General features: G+C 38.0%; 4 protein-coding genes across 5 annotated transcripts; 1 reads left to right on the forward strand and 3 right to left on the reverse strand.

The window, feature by feature from the left end:
- Window positions 1-1,473: 1,473 nt before the first annotated feature.
- On the forward strand, window positions 1,474-3,992 carry LOC9301925 (DEAD-box ATP-dependent RNA helicase 35). Its single transcript, XM_002864058.2, has 2 exons — window positions 1,474-2,534; window positions 2,948-3,992. The coding sequence occupies exons 1-2, from the start codon at window positions 1,636-1,638 to the stop codon at window positions 3,810-3,812; spliced, it is 1,764 nt and encodes a 587-aa protein (XP_002864104.1). The 5' UTR covers window positions 1,474-1,635; the 3' UTR covers window positions 3,813-3,992.
- A 115-nt stretch (window positions 3,993-4,107) lies between these two features.
- Window positions 4,108-8,688, reverse strand: LOC9300181 (ceramide kinase). Its single transcript, XM_021027259.1, has 13 exons — window positions 8,142-8,688; window positions 7,764-7,934; window positions 7,514-7,681; window positions 7,336-7,428; window positions 6,805-6,897; window positions 6,314-6,524; window positions 6,201-6,224; window positions 5,982-6,069; window positions 5,560-5,709; window positions 5,221-5,322; window positions 4,723-5,085; window positions 4,582-4,648; window positions 4,108-4,508 (listed from the first exon to the last, which is right to left on the reverse strand). The coding sequence occupies exons 1-13, from the start codon at window positions 8,298-8,300 to the stop codon at window positions 4,371-4,373; spliced, it is 1,827 nt and encodes a 608-aa protein (XP_020882918.1). The 5' UTR covers window positions 8,301-8,688; the 3' UTR covers window positions 4,108-4,370.
- Window positions 8,689-9,402: 714 nt separating this feature from the next.
- LOC9301926 (branchpoint-bridging protein) lies at window positions 9,403-12,882 on the reverse strand. Of its 2 annotated transcripts, none has more exons than XM_002865806.2 (2): window positions 10,346-12,882; window positions 9,403-9,779 (listed from the first exon to the last, which is right to left on the reverse strand). In XM_002865806.2, exon 1 carries the CDS (start codon window positions 12,776-12,778, stop codon window positions 10,382-10,384), a length of 2,397 nt encoding a protein of 798 aa, XP_002865852.1. In that variant the 5' UTR covers window positions 12,779-12,882; the 3' UTR covers window positions 9,403-9,779; window positions 10,346-10,381. The 2 variants fall into 2 exon arrangements, with proteins under 2 accessions (XP_002865852.1, XP_020882910.1); XM_021027251.1 differs by lacking the exon at window positions 9,403-9,779 and adding an exon at window positions 9,786-10,031.
- Window positions 12,883-14,461: 1,579 nt separating this feature from the next.
- LOC9301927 (gibberellin 20-oxidase-like protein) lies at window positions 14,462-17,312 on the reverse strand. The gene is made up of 2 exons (XM_002865807.2): window positions 16,660-17,312; window positions 14,462-15,171 (listed from the first exon to the last, which is right to left on the reverse strand). The coding sequence occupies exons 1-2, from the start codon at window positions 16,989-16,991 to the stop codon at window positions 14,535-14,537; spliced, it is 969 nt and encodes a 322-aa protein (XP_002865853.1). The 5' UTR covers window positions 16,992-17,312; the 3' UTR covers window positions 14,462-14,534.
- Window positions 17,313-17,653: the final 341 nt, after the last annotated feature.

Raw genomic sequence — 17,653 nt, forward strand, 5'->3', positions numbered from 1 at the left:
ATTCATTTGGGTCAGGTTTATTTTCTTTTAAAAGCAGGTTGGACTTTAACTTTCTTTTATATAAAGTTTAACGAAAAATATAAATCATCCACTGCACAACATATACAATGAGATCATAGTGCAAAATTGGGAATGTTACATCTTGAATTTCTTTGGATTCATTATTATACTCTTCTAGTTTCCACTCGTTTGTTTGGGCTAATAAAATTCCACTTTTATTTAAGAACTAGATTTTAACATGCGGTTTCCATTCGTTTGTTTGGGCCAATAAAATTCCACTTTTATTTAAGAACTATATTTTAACACGCGGTACATCGCGGGACGATTTGTTTTTAAAATTAGTGATTTTTAAAATTTAATGGTTATATATTATATAAATTTTTTTGCAAATTGTATCATTTTATAAGACATTTATATTTTATAGTTTACAATTGTTATTAAGTAACGGTATACCACATGACAATTTTTGTTTTATACAATTTACTTTAATCAGGATCATTCGATATGTCTAATATTGGTGGTGGTAAAAACGTAATAAAATGAAGATTTAACCGTATTGAAGCAGCGGGTTAATGATGTTTTAAATTTTTTTGATTCAAACTCGTCCCGTCATATAACCTCGTCCTGCAATATAACTTTATCCTGCAATATAAACGTCCCATGTTATTTTAACTATTTATATATGTTCAAATGTTCTTAAAAACTCGTCCCGTTATATAACTTTTTCTACCAATATAACCCGTCTCTTGTTATTGTAACTCTTTATATATGTTCAAATGTTCATAATATTATAAACTTTTTATTGATTTTAAATATATGAATAATATTATTTAAAACTTTTTAAAAGTTTAAAATTTAACAATTCCGGTAAAATTAAGCTGTTAAACTAAAAAATTGAATAAAACGGTATCTAATTTTAAATTTGGATGCTTATTAAGTTGAGCTTCTTGTTCATTCGGATTTGGATTCATTTTGATTCTATTTATAATATGATTTTGAATCAAAATCTAAACATTTTAACCGATATGGGACGTTAAACACACACCTTTTTCATCAATTGGGTAATATATATCCGTTTTAAAAATTTCGAATCCCAATATATGCAGAAAAAAATTTGAATTTTTTTTTAACTTTATGTATTATATAACGATTCAAAACAGTTAAAAATGTTCAAACAAAGATGATAGGAGAATTATATTTATAAATCTTAACCAAAATCTTCTAAATATCTATATTTATAAATATGAAATATCCGGTTCATAATTTCGGATATGTTTTGACTCGATCCAAAAAGATATGAATTATCCGGTGTAAGATTTATGAAGTAAATTTTTTATCGGGTCGGATACCAAATTTAATGGACAACAATTTAACCCACCCGCTGTAAAAATTAAGATAATTAAAAACCAAATGTAACCCATTTGAAAGAGAGAATAAGCCCAATAGGCCCACGTTGTTTTAAAGCACTCGCGGAACAAAAAAAAAATAGCGATTCTGAGATCAAGAAGAGGTAGAAGATGGGATGATTCAATCGTAAAAAACCCTAAATTTACAAAGAAAGTATCAGGTTTAGGTTAGGGCTGACAAAATTTGTTGATTTGAGTCTCTACTACTAGAATTCTCGAAATTGAATCAATGGAAGAAGATGATAGTTACGTTGAGTATGTATCAGTGGCGGAGCGCAGAGCTATGGAAGCACAGAAGATACTTCAGCGGAAGGGAAAAGCTTCAGAATTGGAGGAAGAAGCTGAAAAGGAAAAGCTCGCTGAAGCTAAACCTAGTTTACTTGTTCAAGCAACTCAGCTCAAGCGTGATGTTCCTCAAGTTAGTGCTACTGAGCAAATCATCTTACAAGAGAAAGAGATGATGGAGCATTTATCTGATAAGAAGACGCTTATGTCTGTTCGTGAGCTTGCCAAAGGTATCACTTATACAGAGCCTCTTTTAACTGGGTGGAAACCTCCTTTGCATATTAGGAGGATGTCGAATAAACAGAGAGATTTGATTAGGAAGCAATGGCATATTATTGTTAATGGTGATGATATTCCTCCTCCTATCAAGAACTTCAAGGATATGAAGTTTCCTAGACCTGTTCTTGATACGCTCAAGGAGAAGGGGATTGTGCAGCCTACTCCTATTCAAGTTCAGGGTCTTCCTGTGATTTTGGCTGGGAGGGATATGATTGGGATTGCGTTCACCGGTTCAGGAAAGACTTTGGTTTTCGTGCTTCCCATGATAATGATTGCTCTTCAAGAAGAGATGATGATGCCTATTGCTGCTGGAGAAGGTCCCATTGGGCTTATTGTTTGCCCTTCTAGAGAGCTTGCTAGGCAGACTTATGAAGTGGTTGAGCAGTTTGTTGCTCCTTTGGTTGAGGCTGGATACCCGCCATTGAGGTCGTTGCTATGTATTGGAGGAATTGATATGAGATCACAGTTGGAGGTTGTCAAGAGAGGTGTTCACATTGTTGTTGCAACCCCTGGGAGGTTAAAGGATATGCTCGCCAAGAAAAAGATGAGCTTAGATGCTTGCAGGTATGACTTCTTTGGTTCTTTTCAATATGATTAATCATACTGATTGTAATATATGTTTGCGTCTTATGATTGGCTGCATTGTTTGATCTTATATTCTCGTTTTCTGAGTTTTGCACTTGGCTAGATTCTTAAGGATATCTGTTTATTTGTGGTTTGTTGTTTCTGGTAAACGGGAGAGATCAGTAGGATTGTTTAGGGTCTGTTAGCGGCTTAGCCCTTCGTTTCTCTATATGTTCTTTGTTATGTGATTCGATAGGATTTTTTCTCTCTGAATAAATTGTCCGCACTAGTGTTTCTTTCTGAATGCATCTTTCTTGTCTTTGGAGTCTAGTGGCTGTGCCATGTAATTTCGAAATCTTGATAATGTTAGATGGCAATGATGTTTACCTTCTTTTTTTTTTTCCTTATTTTAGGTACCTGACACTAGATGAGGCAGATAGGTTGGTTGATTTGGGTTTCGAAGATGACATAAGGGAAGTCTTTGACCACTTTAAGTCTCAACGTCAAACACTTTTGTTTTCTGCCACAATGCCCACAAAAATTCAAATCTTTGCCAGAAGTGCTCTGGTGAAACCTGTGACAGTTAATGTAGGAAGAGCTGGAGCTGCGAATCTTGATGTGATCCAGGAGGTAGAATATGTCAAACAAGAAGCAAAGATTGTTTACCTCCTTGAGTGTCTACAGAAAACCTCTCCACCGGTTTTAATATTCTGTGAGAACAAAGCTGATGTTGATGATATTCACGAGTACTTGTTACTGAAAGGAGTGGAAGCAGTGGCCATCCATGGAGGAAAAGATCAAGAAGACAGAGAGTATGCAATATCTTCGTTTAAAGCTGGGAAAAAAGATGTCTTGGTCGCGACTGATGTTGCTTCAAAGGGTCTAGATTTCCCAGATATACAACATGTAATCAACTACGACATGCCAGCAGAGATTGAGAACTATGTGCATAGGATAGGACGAACAGGTCGGTGTGGTAAAACTGGGATAGCAACAACATTTATAAACAAGAATCAAAGCGAAACCACGCTGCTCGATTTGAAACACTTGTTGCAAGAAGCTAAACAGAGGATTCCACCTGTCCTTGCTGAGCTGAATGATCCAATGGAAGAAGCAGAGACCATTGCTAATGCAAGTGGTGTCAAAGGTTGTGCGTATTGTGGTGGTCTTGGACATCGTATCCGAGACTGTCCAAAACTTGAGCACCAGAAGAGTGTGGCTATATCTAATTCGAGAAAAGACTATTTTGGCTCTGGTGGCTACAGAGGAGAAATATAATCTTGTTTTGATTTCTTTACTAGTTATCTCTTCTTAGCTGTTACCTGTGATGTTTATGTTCCATCTTGTCTTGAACTAAATTCTATTTCTTAGTTAATATATATGGTCGGATTCTTGAACTAAATTCTGTACCCTCATTGTGCATGCTCTAAGTTGCAAGGTCTTTGGAATTTGCATCCCTATGCAATAATGGTTGCTTTTGAGTTTAGTTGTTCATTTTGCATAGTCTCTCTTCTTTCTGTTGTTATTGTTAGTAGTCCCCTTTACAGTTTACACCATTGGGTTACATTGAAAATACATTCTCATATCACTAGAGCTGAATTTTTATTGACTATATTACATCATAATGATGTTTATAAAGAGAGAGTAAGATGATCATCTTCAATGGTTACATCTTGAAGTTCTTGGATACTATAATATGTTTGCCTTGTTCCTTTTTTGGCAACATTGTCATGTTCACTATTATACTTTTCTAGTTTCCAATCTCATATAGCTTTTTCACTTGGGTCACTAACTATGCCCAACGCTCCATATAAAACCACATTCACATGCATGTTGTTATATCTCTGGACCAGAAGCGAACAGAGGTATAAGGCCACGCAAGACTTGAGCTGATAATTGGTGAGCCTCAAAGATCTCTCCGTCCAAATTCCACACACTCTCTTCCCCAAATGATGTAAATGTGAAAGCTCTCGTCTGCATTCCCACATACATTTGATCAGGCCCCAACCAAGTTAAGAAGATTTCAAAAGGAAAATGTTTTACAAACCTTGTGATATTCCACAAACTCGAAGTTCAAAGGTTCACCACCTCTTTTTGCAAGCTCGGTAAGGTGCCTGTAATCCATTACAATCTCTGATATAAGCCTTACTCATAAAATGAATGACAATAGCAAAAGTCCAGACGTTACCATAAGTACTTGGGACGAGAACAATCCTTAATGAGTATGAGGTGAAGGAAACCATCTGAAAGATGTGCATCCACGACAAGACCATCAGGTGCTCTTTCATTTCGGTTTGACATCACTGCAGCACCTATACTCAAAAACCGCCCTTTCGATCTACACCATCTTGTTTTTTCTGGACAGGAGTTGGGTGTTGTGCTTACAATATTCCCATCAACCTTACTGTTACATATGCTGCAGTTCGCACGACATAGTATTTTCTCTGATCTTGAGGTATTTCGAAATGGCCATGTCTTACTCCGCGAGTGTAGGGAAGCTTTAGAGTTCTCTGATTCAGCTTCTTCATACGTTACCTCTGCCTCATATGATCTTGCATTGACATATAAATCAACAACTCAATCAACAGTGCTTTGCTTGGAAGAAAAACAAGGTAGATCATTTGGAGGAAATTCAACTAATGTTTTCTTTTGGAAGTTCAAATTGGTAAATATGTTAGGAAAATACCTGTGCTTCAAGAATATCTTAGTTCCAACGTAATCATAGCGTTTGGGACCCATCCACCGATATTTTTCGCTTTCTGAAATGACATCACCATAAAACCCGTATCTGAACTAACCAATTGTACAAAACTCTGTTAGAGATAGGAGGAATCAAGTTTTCTATCACAGGCACTAATGGTTGATGATATTGAGGTGATCTATAAGACAAACGAGGATGCCACTAATAATAAGGAACTAAGGCTTCGGGCTTGTAAGTGAAGGATGAGAATCAGAGGTTCATGACTTAACAGAATCTGTCTTTCCTTGTTACGGAACATCTCACAAAAAAGGTTTAGTCCATTACCCAGCGAATGAGGCTGCATAACGAATATAAGGTTCAATCGTCGAGGTTGATGTTGTTTTCCACCGCACAACCTGCATTGCATCAAGGAAGAGCTTTCTTCCTAGAATGATATGCAGCGAAGATGTTACAGGATCACGAGCTCCTGTGGTGCTGTAATGCAAGAGCATAAATAGTAGTTTAAAACTTAAAGCTTCTCAGAAGCTATTTTTACATTCCTGAAGCTATCACCAAATCTTTCAAAATTTGTATGGAGTAGAAAAAGAGAAACCAGACAGTAGAGAGTGAAAATGCATATGCAGTAGTTATTTATTTGGTAATCAGTTTATATGCTGATACAAGTGAAACATCTTTTCATTCATGGTGCAGGATAACCTTTGCTAGTGGAAGGATGATTTTGAATAAATGATGATAAAAAAGCCTACCACATAACTATTGCATCAGTTGAACCTGCCGGGATGAGGCCAAATCGAGGCCTTCCACCAGTGAAGGGATGATCAAGATATTCAATTCCTAAGAGATTTTCAACAAAAAGGAACAAGACAACCAGAAAAGAAAGTGATTTAATAAGAAAGGGAGAAAAAACAAACATTCGGAAGCAAGCAATGTAACTGGATATGTTGCTGAGAACTAAACCAACTGACCTTCACATGAGCCATTGACTGTCCCTGTAGATTAACAGTAACGCCCAGAGATTACAACTAGTTACAGTCCCAGCGGTTGAACAAAGACTAGATAGAAGTGATCAAATACATACTGAAATTCATAACCTCTTGAACTGAGTCAGGAAGTAGAGGATAGTGTTCCTTTTGGTCAGTCTCATGAACTGCATCTCCTGATTCTGCAACTGAGGAGCTAGCTCTACTTTGAGCAGAATTGAAGGAATCTGAAGGATTTGGTGGAAGAGGGACTTTAAGTCTCGACAGAAGATATCCATTAAGGATTTCGTTGAAGAAACCATCCCCACCCTGAACATCAATTGATTTTTGAAGATATTAAAATACTGAAGATCATATCATGAAAGCAGATATATGATCCACAGGAAAGCGGCATGAGAAAGAAAAATGCGACAACTAATATCAGGAGTGAAGAAGTTTCATCGACTTGCACTAATCCATAACTTGACTCATAAAATTGTTGCATTACAAAAATATTTCACAGATGCGCTGAGCGAATCAATCACTACAATCATTGTCAAAAAAAGTACTTTGGGTCAATGAAAGATAGAAAAAATAGGCTACAACTTACAACAGCTATGATGCCATCATATGAATGGAGCTCTTTGTTTTGGATAGATGCCATTACATCAAATGCATGTCCTGCTCGTTCTGTTACAATCACCTGATTTAAAGGGTAAATCAAGAATATCGAACTAAGGACCATAGCATGAAAAATGAAAACATTCACGTCTCATGATGCTACACTATCACTAGAAATTGTGCATACAATGAATGTCAAAATTGTGGAAGTCATGTTGCAATATCTGCTAAAGCAATATATATAATAACACTTTCTGAGCACTCATTTGCTGCAAATATAAAGTATGAATAAAGACAATCAATTAGTAACTATTGACCCTGATAAAACCATAAGGAAGCAATAATTACATGATAAATATCAAATTTTCCTAGATCCTCAACTATAACACAAAATCAAATCAGCTACTCCAAGAAGCAAAATCTGTGTGCCATTTGTCGTCAAAGAATAACCTATAACGAACCCTCAAAAAAACAGAATTACTAAATGATCTTTCTGCTAGTGATGCAATTAAAAACATACCTTGGTATTAACTTTAGCGCGAATAAAAATCTTGGAAACAGTTTCCCAGACCTTGGAGCCATTTCCTTTGCCACTTTTTGGATGGACGAATACCTAAAAAAGTGGGAATCAATTTGTCAAAGCATTCATACAAATTAGGAGGAAGAAAGTGGTAGAGCCTGAAGGGATAAGATTATACCAAAAGATTTCTTGGTCTTTCTACTTCCTTAATCAAAGAGTAATTCAATTGATCCATCCAACTCTGGCACGTCTGCAAATCCATATGGCCAAAAGTGAAAGCGGCAAGTTTCCAAAGACAAGGCTCCTTTGGTGAACTTTGAAAACCATGCACAGTGAACCGATACATCTACATCAAAGTAGAGAATCATTACACTGTAAATCTCCATAGGATGAAAGAAGAAGTGAGACAAAAGATTCGAAAACGAAACCTCTTGAGTATATAACAAGCGTTCCCGGAAACATTCTTTGGCATGTCTAAGGCCTGACTTTGGACTATGCACCAAACCATAGTTAACAAACTCCACAGCATAAATATCAGAGAATTTGATCTCAGTTTCGAAATTCTCGCAGTTTATAGTTCCTAAACAAGTTGTTCCCTCCTGTCAATATATAACAGGAAACTTGCTCAAATTCAGTAACATAGCAATAAAGACAGAGAAGCTCCATGATTTTGTTTCTCCCAGATCCAACATCAAAATCAACACTAATTCATGATGAATGTGGAAAACCAGAAGGATAAAAGTCAACGAACTCAATTCGTCGGATTAATTTGAGGAAGCATGAACACATAATCGAGAAAATCTTACACAATCTGAAGAATCCGAACATTTCCAGGACAAACCATCATGATTCCGAGAAAGAAAAACTTCGCCAACATGATCCAAGAAAAAACAACCGCTCAATCCACCGTCGCGATCGCCGGAACTAGAAAAACTAGAATCCTCGTCGTCACGACCTTCCTCCATTTCGAAATCGATATAGCTTGAGCTTAGAAGATTCAACTCAAATTCGATTTTTGGAAGTTAAAAGAGAAAATGAATGATTTTGGAAAATAGTAACGGAAACCGAACGGCGGAGCCGAGACGGAGAAGATGGCTACAATTTGAGAGGATTTTGTTCATCTGCATTTGGGAATTATGGGCTAATTGCATCACTGGGCTAGGCCTAAGAATTGGCTTTACATATTTGTCATCTACATTATCTAATTTGCCAATAAAAAAAGATAATTATAGAAGATTTTTAAACGTTTGTTCAAAACTACAGAAACTGATTTGAGATGACTTTCAATACTTTTTTAGATGAAAAGGATGGTTTCTATTGATTCTCCTCTCAGAGGTTCTTTCCGCTCACTCGTTTGTTTCAGAGTTCGTTCGTATACAGATTACCGAAAGAGGCAAGTAATATGGTGGAATTTCGAGTTGTTCAATTTACTATGCTAGAAAACTTAAAGTGAAAATGCTTTTTGTTTATCATATGATACTGCCGAAGACATAAACGTCCCTATCCAATTCTAACATAAAATATTTTATTTTTTAAACCCTATACATTAATCCATATATACATGGAACTCGGTTGAAAATGCTGAACAGAGTGTTATTCGATCTAGTTGTTGTATAGACCAACAAACCTTTTAGGAGAGCTAGGAATCTTGCGAGCTCAGAAAAAGGCTCCCGATTGCCAATTGTATGTAACCATCCTCTACACTCCATGCCAACGTCCCTAGTTACCACTTACCAAAATTGTTAACGTGAGCGATCAGGTATAAATCAATATGCAAACACTCTTGAGACAGTTTACTACTTCTATGCCCAACTTATCACAAAGCTCTCTATCAAAAGTAGACACTGAAACACTTGAATAGATCAAGACCAATGTTATTAAAGTTAATCTGGATCACTAGCCAGAAATCACACCTGCCACATGGAAGCTTGAAAGATATTATTATGTCAGTATACAAGACTGAATCAAAGTGGTGTCGGCGTCAATATGCCGAATGTAATTCAACATACCATGTTGCCTTCAGGTTCCTGTGAGAACTGATGACCACAAGAGCAAGATGATCATATCTTGCATCACAAAGGATAATAGATATTTTTCGCACTACAATACTAAAAAGGCTTAACTCCCATATCGAAACAGTACAGAAGAAATTGCGAGCTGAAGACAGACTTAACACACTGATCACTGGTAAATATGAGTATTATGAAATGAAACAAGAACCCCAGACATATAAATAGTCCTACAAAAGAGCAGCAATTATTATCAGTAACATTAATAAAATTCTTATGGCCTTTCCGGAAAGGCAATTGTCTGAACTGGGAGCTTCCAGCCTGAGTCTCTGCATATTTCACAACAGCATAGCAAGGGTTAAGATTGTGAGTCCCAAACTTCCAACAAGAAAGATGTAAGAAATCAGGGTACAAGACCTCCAAGAAACATCACACCTGAAAAAATTAACAATATCAACAAAACAAAGATTCGTGTTAATGAGATGTATACAATAACAGGGACACACTTTTGGAATCTATGTTAGTGGTAGTTTAGATGTTGTCAGATAGAAAAACTGAGAGGTGAAAAGACACATTAGGAGTTACTGAACAAAACATAGAGCAAAAAGGGTAGACTGACAAAATTCGAACATCCAACTCCCGGATTCTATGTTTCAGAATTGATTACCAGGACAGATGCTCCGTTAGCTGTAGCATTGCTCACAAACACATCAGTGACCAAATTATGAGCTATATCAGTTAGTTATCATGTGATAAAACTAGAACAGAAAAATTACATAAACAAGAAGGCTTTCAAAAAAAAAAAAATGGACAAAAAGGCAGTATCCTGCAACTGGAAGTCTAAAATATGATGTTGAGAAAGAAATTTTTTGTTTGAAAACGTTGGAAAATTGAGGAACAAAAGTTTTCTCCTATGATGAAAGCCAGTTGATTCGATTTCAAATTTTAATTTCAAAACCTGTAGGGAGAACAAACAATAACATCAAATGAGGACATCTTACCTCTCCACTAAGGAGTTTCTCCTCAGAACACACATGCTACTTCATCTCAGCCATGAACTTCTCATACTCAGAATCTCCAACAGCGGATGGATTCTCTGCAGGTGGCTGTACAGGAGGTTTGGGAGCCCAGGGTACGTTCCCCATGCTCTGTGAATACCCAACAGTGGGCGGCATAGGAGGAGTAGGTGCCCAATGTGCATTACCAGGACCTTGCGAGTGATCAGGTGTTGAGACAGGAGGATTGTTGGCCCATGGCATGTTACCCATGTTTTGGGAATGATCAGTAGACGAGGCTGGTGCTGGAGGTGGTGGAGGGGGAACAGCATTGTAGTAAGACTGATAACTCATATATGGAGGCTGTCCAGGCATAGCCGTGACTGAGCTACCATAGACATTTGGTGGTACAGACGTAGCAGAACCACTGTCAGCTTGTACTCCTGGTGGGAAGCTTTGCTGGGGTTCACTAGAAGCTGGGTTTTGAGTAGTGCCAGGTGGAGGTGCTTGTGTCACATGAGGTGGTGGTGGTGGGTATTGCATTCCATAAGGTGACATATGTTGACCATGGACAGGATGGTAAGAACCAGGAGGAGGAGGGGGAGGAGCATATGGAGAATAGGAAGGAACGGGAGGACCCCAAGGAACTGGAGCTGTTGAATAACCACCAGTGGCATACTGTTGAGAAGGATAGGCACCTGGCGGCTGGTTTGAGGGAGGATAACCTTGAGTTGGTGGTTGAGGAGCTGGAGGCCCTGGAGGTGCAGTAGGCGGTGGCACTTTGCCTGCAATCCTGACAGCGAGTGTTCGGCCTTCGAACCGATAGCCATTCATTGCCTGAACAGCAGTATTGGCCATCTGTACATCAGCGTACTTCACAAAACCATAGCCTTTGCTCAGCCCAGTCACACGGTCCTTGATTACCTTTGCCATCACAATTTCACCAAAGGATGAAAACAGATTAATCAAACCATCGTCCTCAAGCATCGGAGGTAAGAACCCAATGTACAGATTTGTTTCATCATATTCTTTGGAGGGGGGTTTGGTCGGAGTTGACCCTAAGCCAGGATGCGCACTTGCACCATTCCCTGCATTATTAGCCCATGGAGGATTACTTCCCGAACTTCCCGGACCAAGAGCCAGCGTAGCACTCTGTTTGAGAGAAGATTCAGGTACAGTTCCTCCTAACTCTGCCAAGAAGTTCTGATATTCATCATCCATTTTCTTCCCAGTAGTACCCTTCACCGGGCAATCAATAGTAGGGTGTCCACCATCACCACAAATCTTGCAAAGAACATCACTCTTAAAGGTATTGGTACGAGACGGACATGCATACTGTCTATGTCCTGGCTCACCACACAGTCTACAGAATTCTTCATCCCTTATTGTCCCATTCAAGGTAGCAAGTTCCCTGAGCTGTTGCCTCTTGTGCTCGTTCAACACTTCATCAACAGGTTGCAGAAGCTTCTCAACCATACCAGCAGCAGCTTCAAGAGCATCCTGAGTCTCAGCCTCAACTAAAACATGCAAGTCTTCATTCTCTGAAGGGTCATATTTCAAATCCTTTTTCTGCTGATGCCTACCTTCTTTAACCGATCCTTTACCCCGAATTACAATTTTAGCACCTGTCTCCCTCTCCATTCTCTTCTGAGTATTACCCCTAGGGCCAATAATCAGACCAATAAAATTGTAACCAGGAAACTCCTTCATTGGAATGAAAAGCTTCTTATGGAGCTTAGGAGGCCTATAATCTGCTGGAGGTTTAAAAGCCGGATTCTTTTTGATAATCTGAGCAATAATTTCTTGTCTTTCTCTATTCAACCTCTCCCTTGCTCTATACTCTCTAGTGTTAATCCTAATCCCCATGTTATCATACACAGGCTCTGGTGAAGGAGACCTCTGTCCTTCCGGTCTATCATCCAAAGGCATACCAGACTGCAACATCCTACTAATCTCAAGTAACCTACTATTCAAAGCTTGAATCTCAGGATCAAACTCAATACCTCCAGTGAAATCCTTCATAAAATCAGGTAACTGAATGTGCGGCTTGGGCTCATCATCTGCCCATCTCGACTTACGCTTCCTAGTTCCAGTACCGGAATCAGTACTCCCTTCAGCGCTAGGGTTATTACCCGACTCAGAAGGCGGAGGATCCCACCGGCTCCGACGCTTCCTCCGGCTTGTAGTCTCTTCCTCTCCACCAGACTGATCCTTATCGTTACCACTCAGCGTCTTGCTAACACCGTTCTCCGATAGCAAAGGACGCAAGAACTCAGGCTTTGCTGATGAACCATTAGTACCGTTTAAAGTCACAGATTCCGAATTCTGAGGATTCATATGATCCGATGCGAGTGGAGCAGTGTCTCCGTTGGAGGAAGGAGGAGGTTGAGCTAGGGTTTGTGAATTGGGATTGGGATTGATCAATTCGACGGACTCCATAGCGAAATCAAGAATTAGGGTTTCAGATCTAGGAGAAGCAAAGTCGCCTCGGATATGAGACGTGATTGACGACAAAATCAGAAAAGGACAATTGAGCAGAGGCTAGCGGCGAAATTAGGCCCATTATAAGCCCAAATACTTCTTATGTGTCGGGCTGCTCCGCGTTTTTGTGGGATTTATTTGGGTTGCCGGATTTTTCAGCCCCCAACTATTTGCAAACTCAAGGAATCTCCCTATACTTTCTCGCTCTTAAAAAATCACCAACAACTAACAATTTCCTTAATAAAACATCCTCAACTTTCAGATTCATCTTGATTAATACGCCTCCAATTGAACCGGCCATTAAACCGGGTTTAACCACAAATCCGCGTTTACTATACCGCGATTAGGATTACCCGCATAAGTAGGGTTGCCGGATTTTTCAGCCCCGAACTATTTGCAAACTCAAGGAATCCCCCTATACTTTTCGCTCTTAAAAAATCACCAACAACTAACAATTTCCTTAATAAAACATCCTCAACTTTCAGATTCATCTTGATTAATACGCCTCCAATTGAACCGGCCATTAAACCGGGTTTAACCACAAATCCGCGTTTACTATACCGCGATTAGGATTACCCGCATAAGTACCCATGACCCGAGAGTTAAAACGACGTCGTTTTGACTCGTCTCTTTTTCTCAAAACAAAGCCAAAACGACGGGTTACCGGATTTTTCAGCCCCCAACTATTCTTGTGTTTAGAATATGTAAGATCAGAACACCTAGTATCTTTTTGTATGTTATGGATGTTGATCTTTTGGATGTTGATCTTTTGGATGTTATTCTCGGATCATTATGTCTCTATTTAGATGTTAACAACAATGGTTCCTCAAGTTTAATAGGGGGATTCTTGCATCATTATCATAGCATTACAAAAGGAACACAAAGCACAAATCTAAAGCTAAAGCACAAAGTCATTTTGTCATTACAAAAGCTAAAGCACAAAGTCATTACAAAAGCTAAAACACAAAGCTAAAGAGACGAGTTGGGGGCTGAAAAATCCGGCAACCCGTCGTTTTGGCTTTGTTTTGAGAAAAAGAGACGAGTCAAAACGACGTCGTTTTAACTCTCGGGTCATGGGTACTTATGCGGGTAATCCTAATCGCGGTATAGTAAACGCGGATTTGTGGTTAAATCCGGTTTAATGGCCGGTTCAATTGGAGGCGTATTAATCAAGATGAATCTGAAAGTTGAGGATGTTTTATTAAGGAAATTGTTAGTTGTTGGTGATTTTTTAAGAGCGAAAAGTATAGGGGGATTCCTTGAGTTTGCAAATAGTTGGGGGCTGAAAAATCCGGCAACCCTACTTATGCGGGTAATCCTAATCGCGGTATAGTAAACGCGGATTTGTGGTTAAACCCGGTTTAATGGCCGGTTCAATTGGAGGCGTATTAATCAAGATGAATCTGAAAGTTGAGGATGTTTTATTAAGGAAATTGTTAGTTGTTGGTGATTTTTTAAGAGCAAAAAAGTATAGGGGGATTCCTTGAGTTTGCAAATAGTTGGGGGCTGAAAAATCCGGCAACCCGATTTATTTTGGAAACAATTTTTTTTTTTTTGTTAAACTGGAAACAATATATTTTAGTGATGTTATTTTAGAAGAAAAACTCATTTTAAAGGTATTTATAATTTATGAGATCAAATTTTAAAAAGAGGTATTTAGGAGAATTGCCCACAAATTTACTTAATTTTGTCTTTCACTTTAGAAAAAAAATAATTAACGATAGTCTTCAATTCGTGCAAAGTCTTCGACCGTGTCCCCAACCTTCTCGAACTTCTCTCTGAACCTCAAATAATCCCCACATTTAAATGACCGAAATATTCTCACACCCTCACAACCTCCCACCACTTCATCAGGGGCAAACACGACTTTCCCATCGTCGAAACACCAAAAAAAAGCAAGTGAGAATCTATTACCGACGAAACCACGTCGTTTCAAGATAACTCTGTGTTGAGACGATCTCAACCGTCCATTAGTCCATGCATGCAATAGATCTCCGACGTTGACCACGAGAGCTTCGTCTTTAGGGTTAATATCCATCAGACCAATCCCATCTCTGCTTCTGACTTGAAGACCTCCGATGTCATCTTGATCAACGATCGTGATGCAACTCATGTCAGTGTGCATTCCAAGCCCTTCGATCAAATCTTGATCATCATCGTCGTTGTGATCATGATCACCTTCTTGTTCTGAAGGGATTGTGTAGTTGTTGATCCTGAAGTAGCCATGACAGTTTCCAAACTCAGATTCGTAATATTTGTGATGAAGATCGTCTCCAAAGCTAGAGAGGATTGCTTTCATTATCTTCTCGCATAGTTCCGTCATCTTTTCTCCATATTCTTTCATCAACGCACTTTTTTTATAAGAAAAATAAAAAGCAAGAAAAAATCATTTAGTCAATGTGAAACAATTGGTTTGGTGTTCATGCAAATTGTTTTTCCAAAACATCAACTCTTCATCATTAAAAATAATAACAATTAATGCATAAATTAGTAACCAGCAGATCATAGTTTTGTGAATTGATCAAAAATACAAAAGAAAAATAAACAATTGATTTGATTCACTAGGAATATAATGTTATGGAGGAGATACTTTGTAAGTGTTGAAAACAAGTCTACTTTAACATTATTTACATAGAACCAACTTTAATCCCAAAAAAAAAAAAAAATGGACCGGTCAACTATACATAGTTATTATTGTCTTAGATTTCAGTGGTTTTATCTAGGCCTGGGTATTTGGGTATTCGGGTCGGGTTCGGGTCGGGTCTTTCGGGTTCGGGTTTTTCGGGTTTAGAAATTTTGGACCCGTTGGGTTATATGTACAATTTTGGGTCGGGTTCGGTTCAGGTTCACTTCGGGTCCGGGTAATTCGGGTATTGGTTAAAGAACCCATAAATAACCAAAACTATTTCGGGTTTGAGTACTACTTACCCAAACTTTGTCCAAATATACCCAAACATACATAAAAGTACCCATAAAACCCGAAAGATCTGAAATTATAACAAGTTGTTCCTTAAGACAATAATATAAAACAAGAAGTAAACTTTGTTTTGAGTTTGTTCCATAACTTAAATCATTAAACAAGTCACATATTCAAGTTTATGTCCTCATATGTGTATATATGTTCGGGTAATAAAAAATACTCACGGGTATCGGGTTCGGTTCGGGTAATACCCGATACCCACAGTTATTTGAAAACAGAACCCGATCGGGTAATTAGCCGGAACCGAAGTAGAACGAGTTCGGATATTTCGGGTCGGGTTCGGTTCGGTTCTTCGGGTTCGGGTATTATGCCCAGTCCTTTTATCAGTCACCAAAACTAGAGGGACCGGTCCTGAAATGGTTAAAGACATGACAACATCCCTAACTTTCACATTATTTAATGTATCACGAAAACACAAAGAATATATGAGTGCATGCATATATGCTAAAGCGAATGCAAATATTCAATGCGCACTTGCGAAATAAAGAGTGACCAATATAGTTGGAATCCGATTTGTTTTTTGTTTGACAATCATATTGTCACAACCCGTTCTACTTGTTCTAATTGATGTTTTGGAAAAACAATTTATATGAACATTTATCTAGGAAACAAAACGAGAAAGCACAATCTGACTCCTTAATATCTGAATATTAAGCAAAATGTGGATTGCATATAAATTGGTTGAGAGGACAGCTTAATTGGTTTCTAAATAAAATTCAAAATATGAGGGGACTTTTAATTCACGCCATATTAATGACATCGTTTTGGGGGTTCCCAAAGAAAATGTCAACAACCATAATTTATGTATTTTTATATATTCAACTCTCTATATCAGATACTATATGTGATCTATGTATACCTGAACTCTTCATCGGTAGCTTGGTCTGAAAAAGCATAAACGGAAGACTTGGCCGAGGCATAGAAATCAGGACCGGAGACACGAAGGCTTTCAAAGAAAGGTGAAGCGATGAAACGGGGAGTGTAATTAGACGCTCCCATCTTCATTTTCTCCTCATCTTCGAGCTCAAAAACACCCCCGGATAATCGCCGGAGTTTCTTGTACATGTCGCCGGAGACACCATGGTTGGTCACGTAGAAGAAACCCCACTCTTTACACGCATCTTGTAGTGACGTCAACGATGACTCGCTTAGAGGCTTTGAAATGTCAAACACCGGAAGTTCCAGAGACATTAATGACACCCCAGATGATGATTATGAATGTTGCATTTTGTGTTTTGGATACAACTTAGTTCGTTTGGTGCTCCAAATAGGTTTAATTCGTGTGTGCATATATATAATATCAAAAGTTCATAATATTAGTATATTACTTCCACTATTCAATTTATATAATTTGGTTGAATTCTTGCATATAAATCTAGTATATCTTTCGTATAATAATCGGAAATTCTATATGCTATTGCTAAGTAATCTGTGTCGTTGCAATAATCAAAACCAACTATTTCTACATTTTAAGATGTTTGGCCCTTAAAGAAAGTAATGAATAATTTAAAAGAACTCGAGATTCTTGTTCGTCCATTTTAGTGGGATTATTTTTCGCTAAAATCAGGGGAAATGCTTAAACATTAATGAATATATACAAAAATTTATATACTAAGACATTTCGAAATTGTAGTATATCATTATATGCACAAAAACTCTAGGCCTAGTTGCTCATCGGACTTAAAATGATAAAATGAAAAACATATTATCGTTTTTATTTGATAAAATTAAAAGAAATTGAGTGGTGGGCTAGCACTTAAAACACCATCTTTTTTTTTTTTTTTTTGACATCAAACACCATCTAAATTAATCGGTTTTCAGAACACTATAATATTTAATCATAGTTTTTTTAT

The sequence above is a fragment of the Arabidopsis lyrata genome, assembly GCF_000004255.2.
Source record: "Arabidopsis lyrata subsp. lyrata unplaced genomic scaffold ARALYscaffold_8, whole genome shotgun sequence".
NCBI lineage: Eukaryota > Viridiplantae > Streptophyta > Magnoliopsida > Brassicales > Brassicaceae > Arabidopsis > Arabidopsis lyrata.

Coding starts and splice junctions, on each gene's coding strand:
- LOC9301925 (XM_002864058.2), top strand. CDS start 1,636: ATGGAAGAAGATGATAGTTACGTTGAGTATGTATCAGTGGCGGAGCGC. Junction 2,535..2,947: donor ATGAGCTTAGATGCTTGCAG/GTATGACTTCTT, acceptor TCCTTATTTTAG/GTACCTGACACTAGATGAGG.
- LOC9300181 (XM_021027259.1), bottom strand. CDS start 8,300: ATGGAGGAAGGTCGTGACGACGAGGATTCTAGTTTTTCTAGTTCCGGC. Junction 5,710..5,981: donor ACTGATGCAATAGTTATGTG/GTAGGCTTTTTT, acceptor CTTGCATTACAG/CACCACAGGAGCTCGTGATC. Junction 5,323..5,559: donor TATGCAGCCTCATTCGCTGG/GTAATGGACTAA, acceptor TGGTTAGTTCAG/ATACGGGTTTTATGGTGATG.
- LOC9301926 (XM_002865806.2), bottom strand. CDS start 12,778: ATGGAGTCCGTCGAATTGATCAATCCCAATCCCAATTCACAAACCCTA.
- LOC9301927 (XM_002865807.2), bottom strand. CDS start 16,991: ATGTCTCTGGAACTTCCGGTGTTTGACATTTCAAAGCCTCTAAGCGAG. Junction 15,172..16,659: donor GCTACCGATGAAGAGTTCAG/GTATACATAGAT, acceptor TTATAAAAAAAG/TGCGTTGATGAAAGAATATG.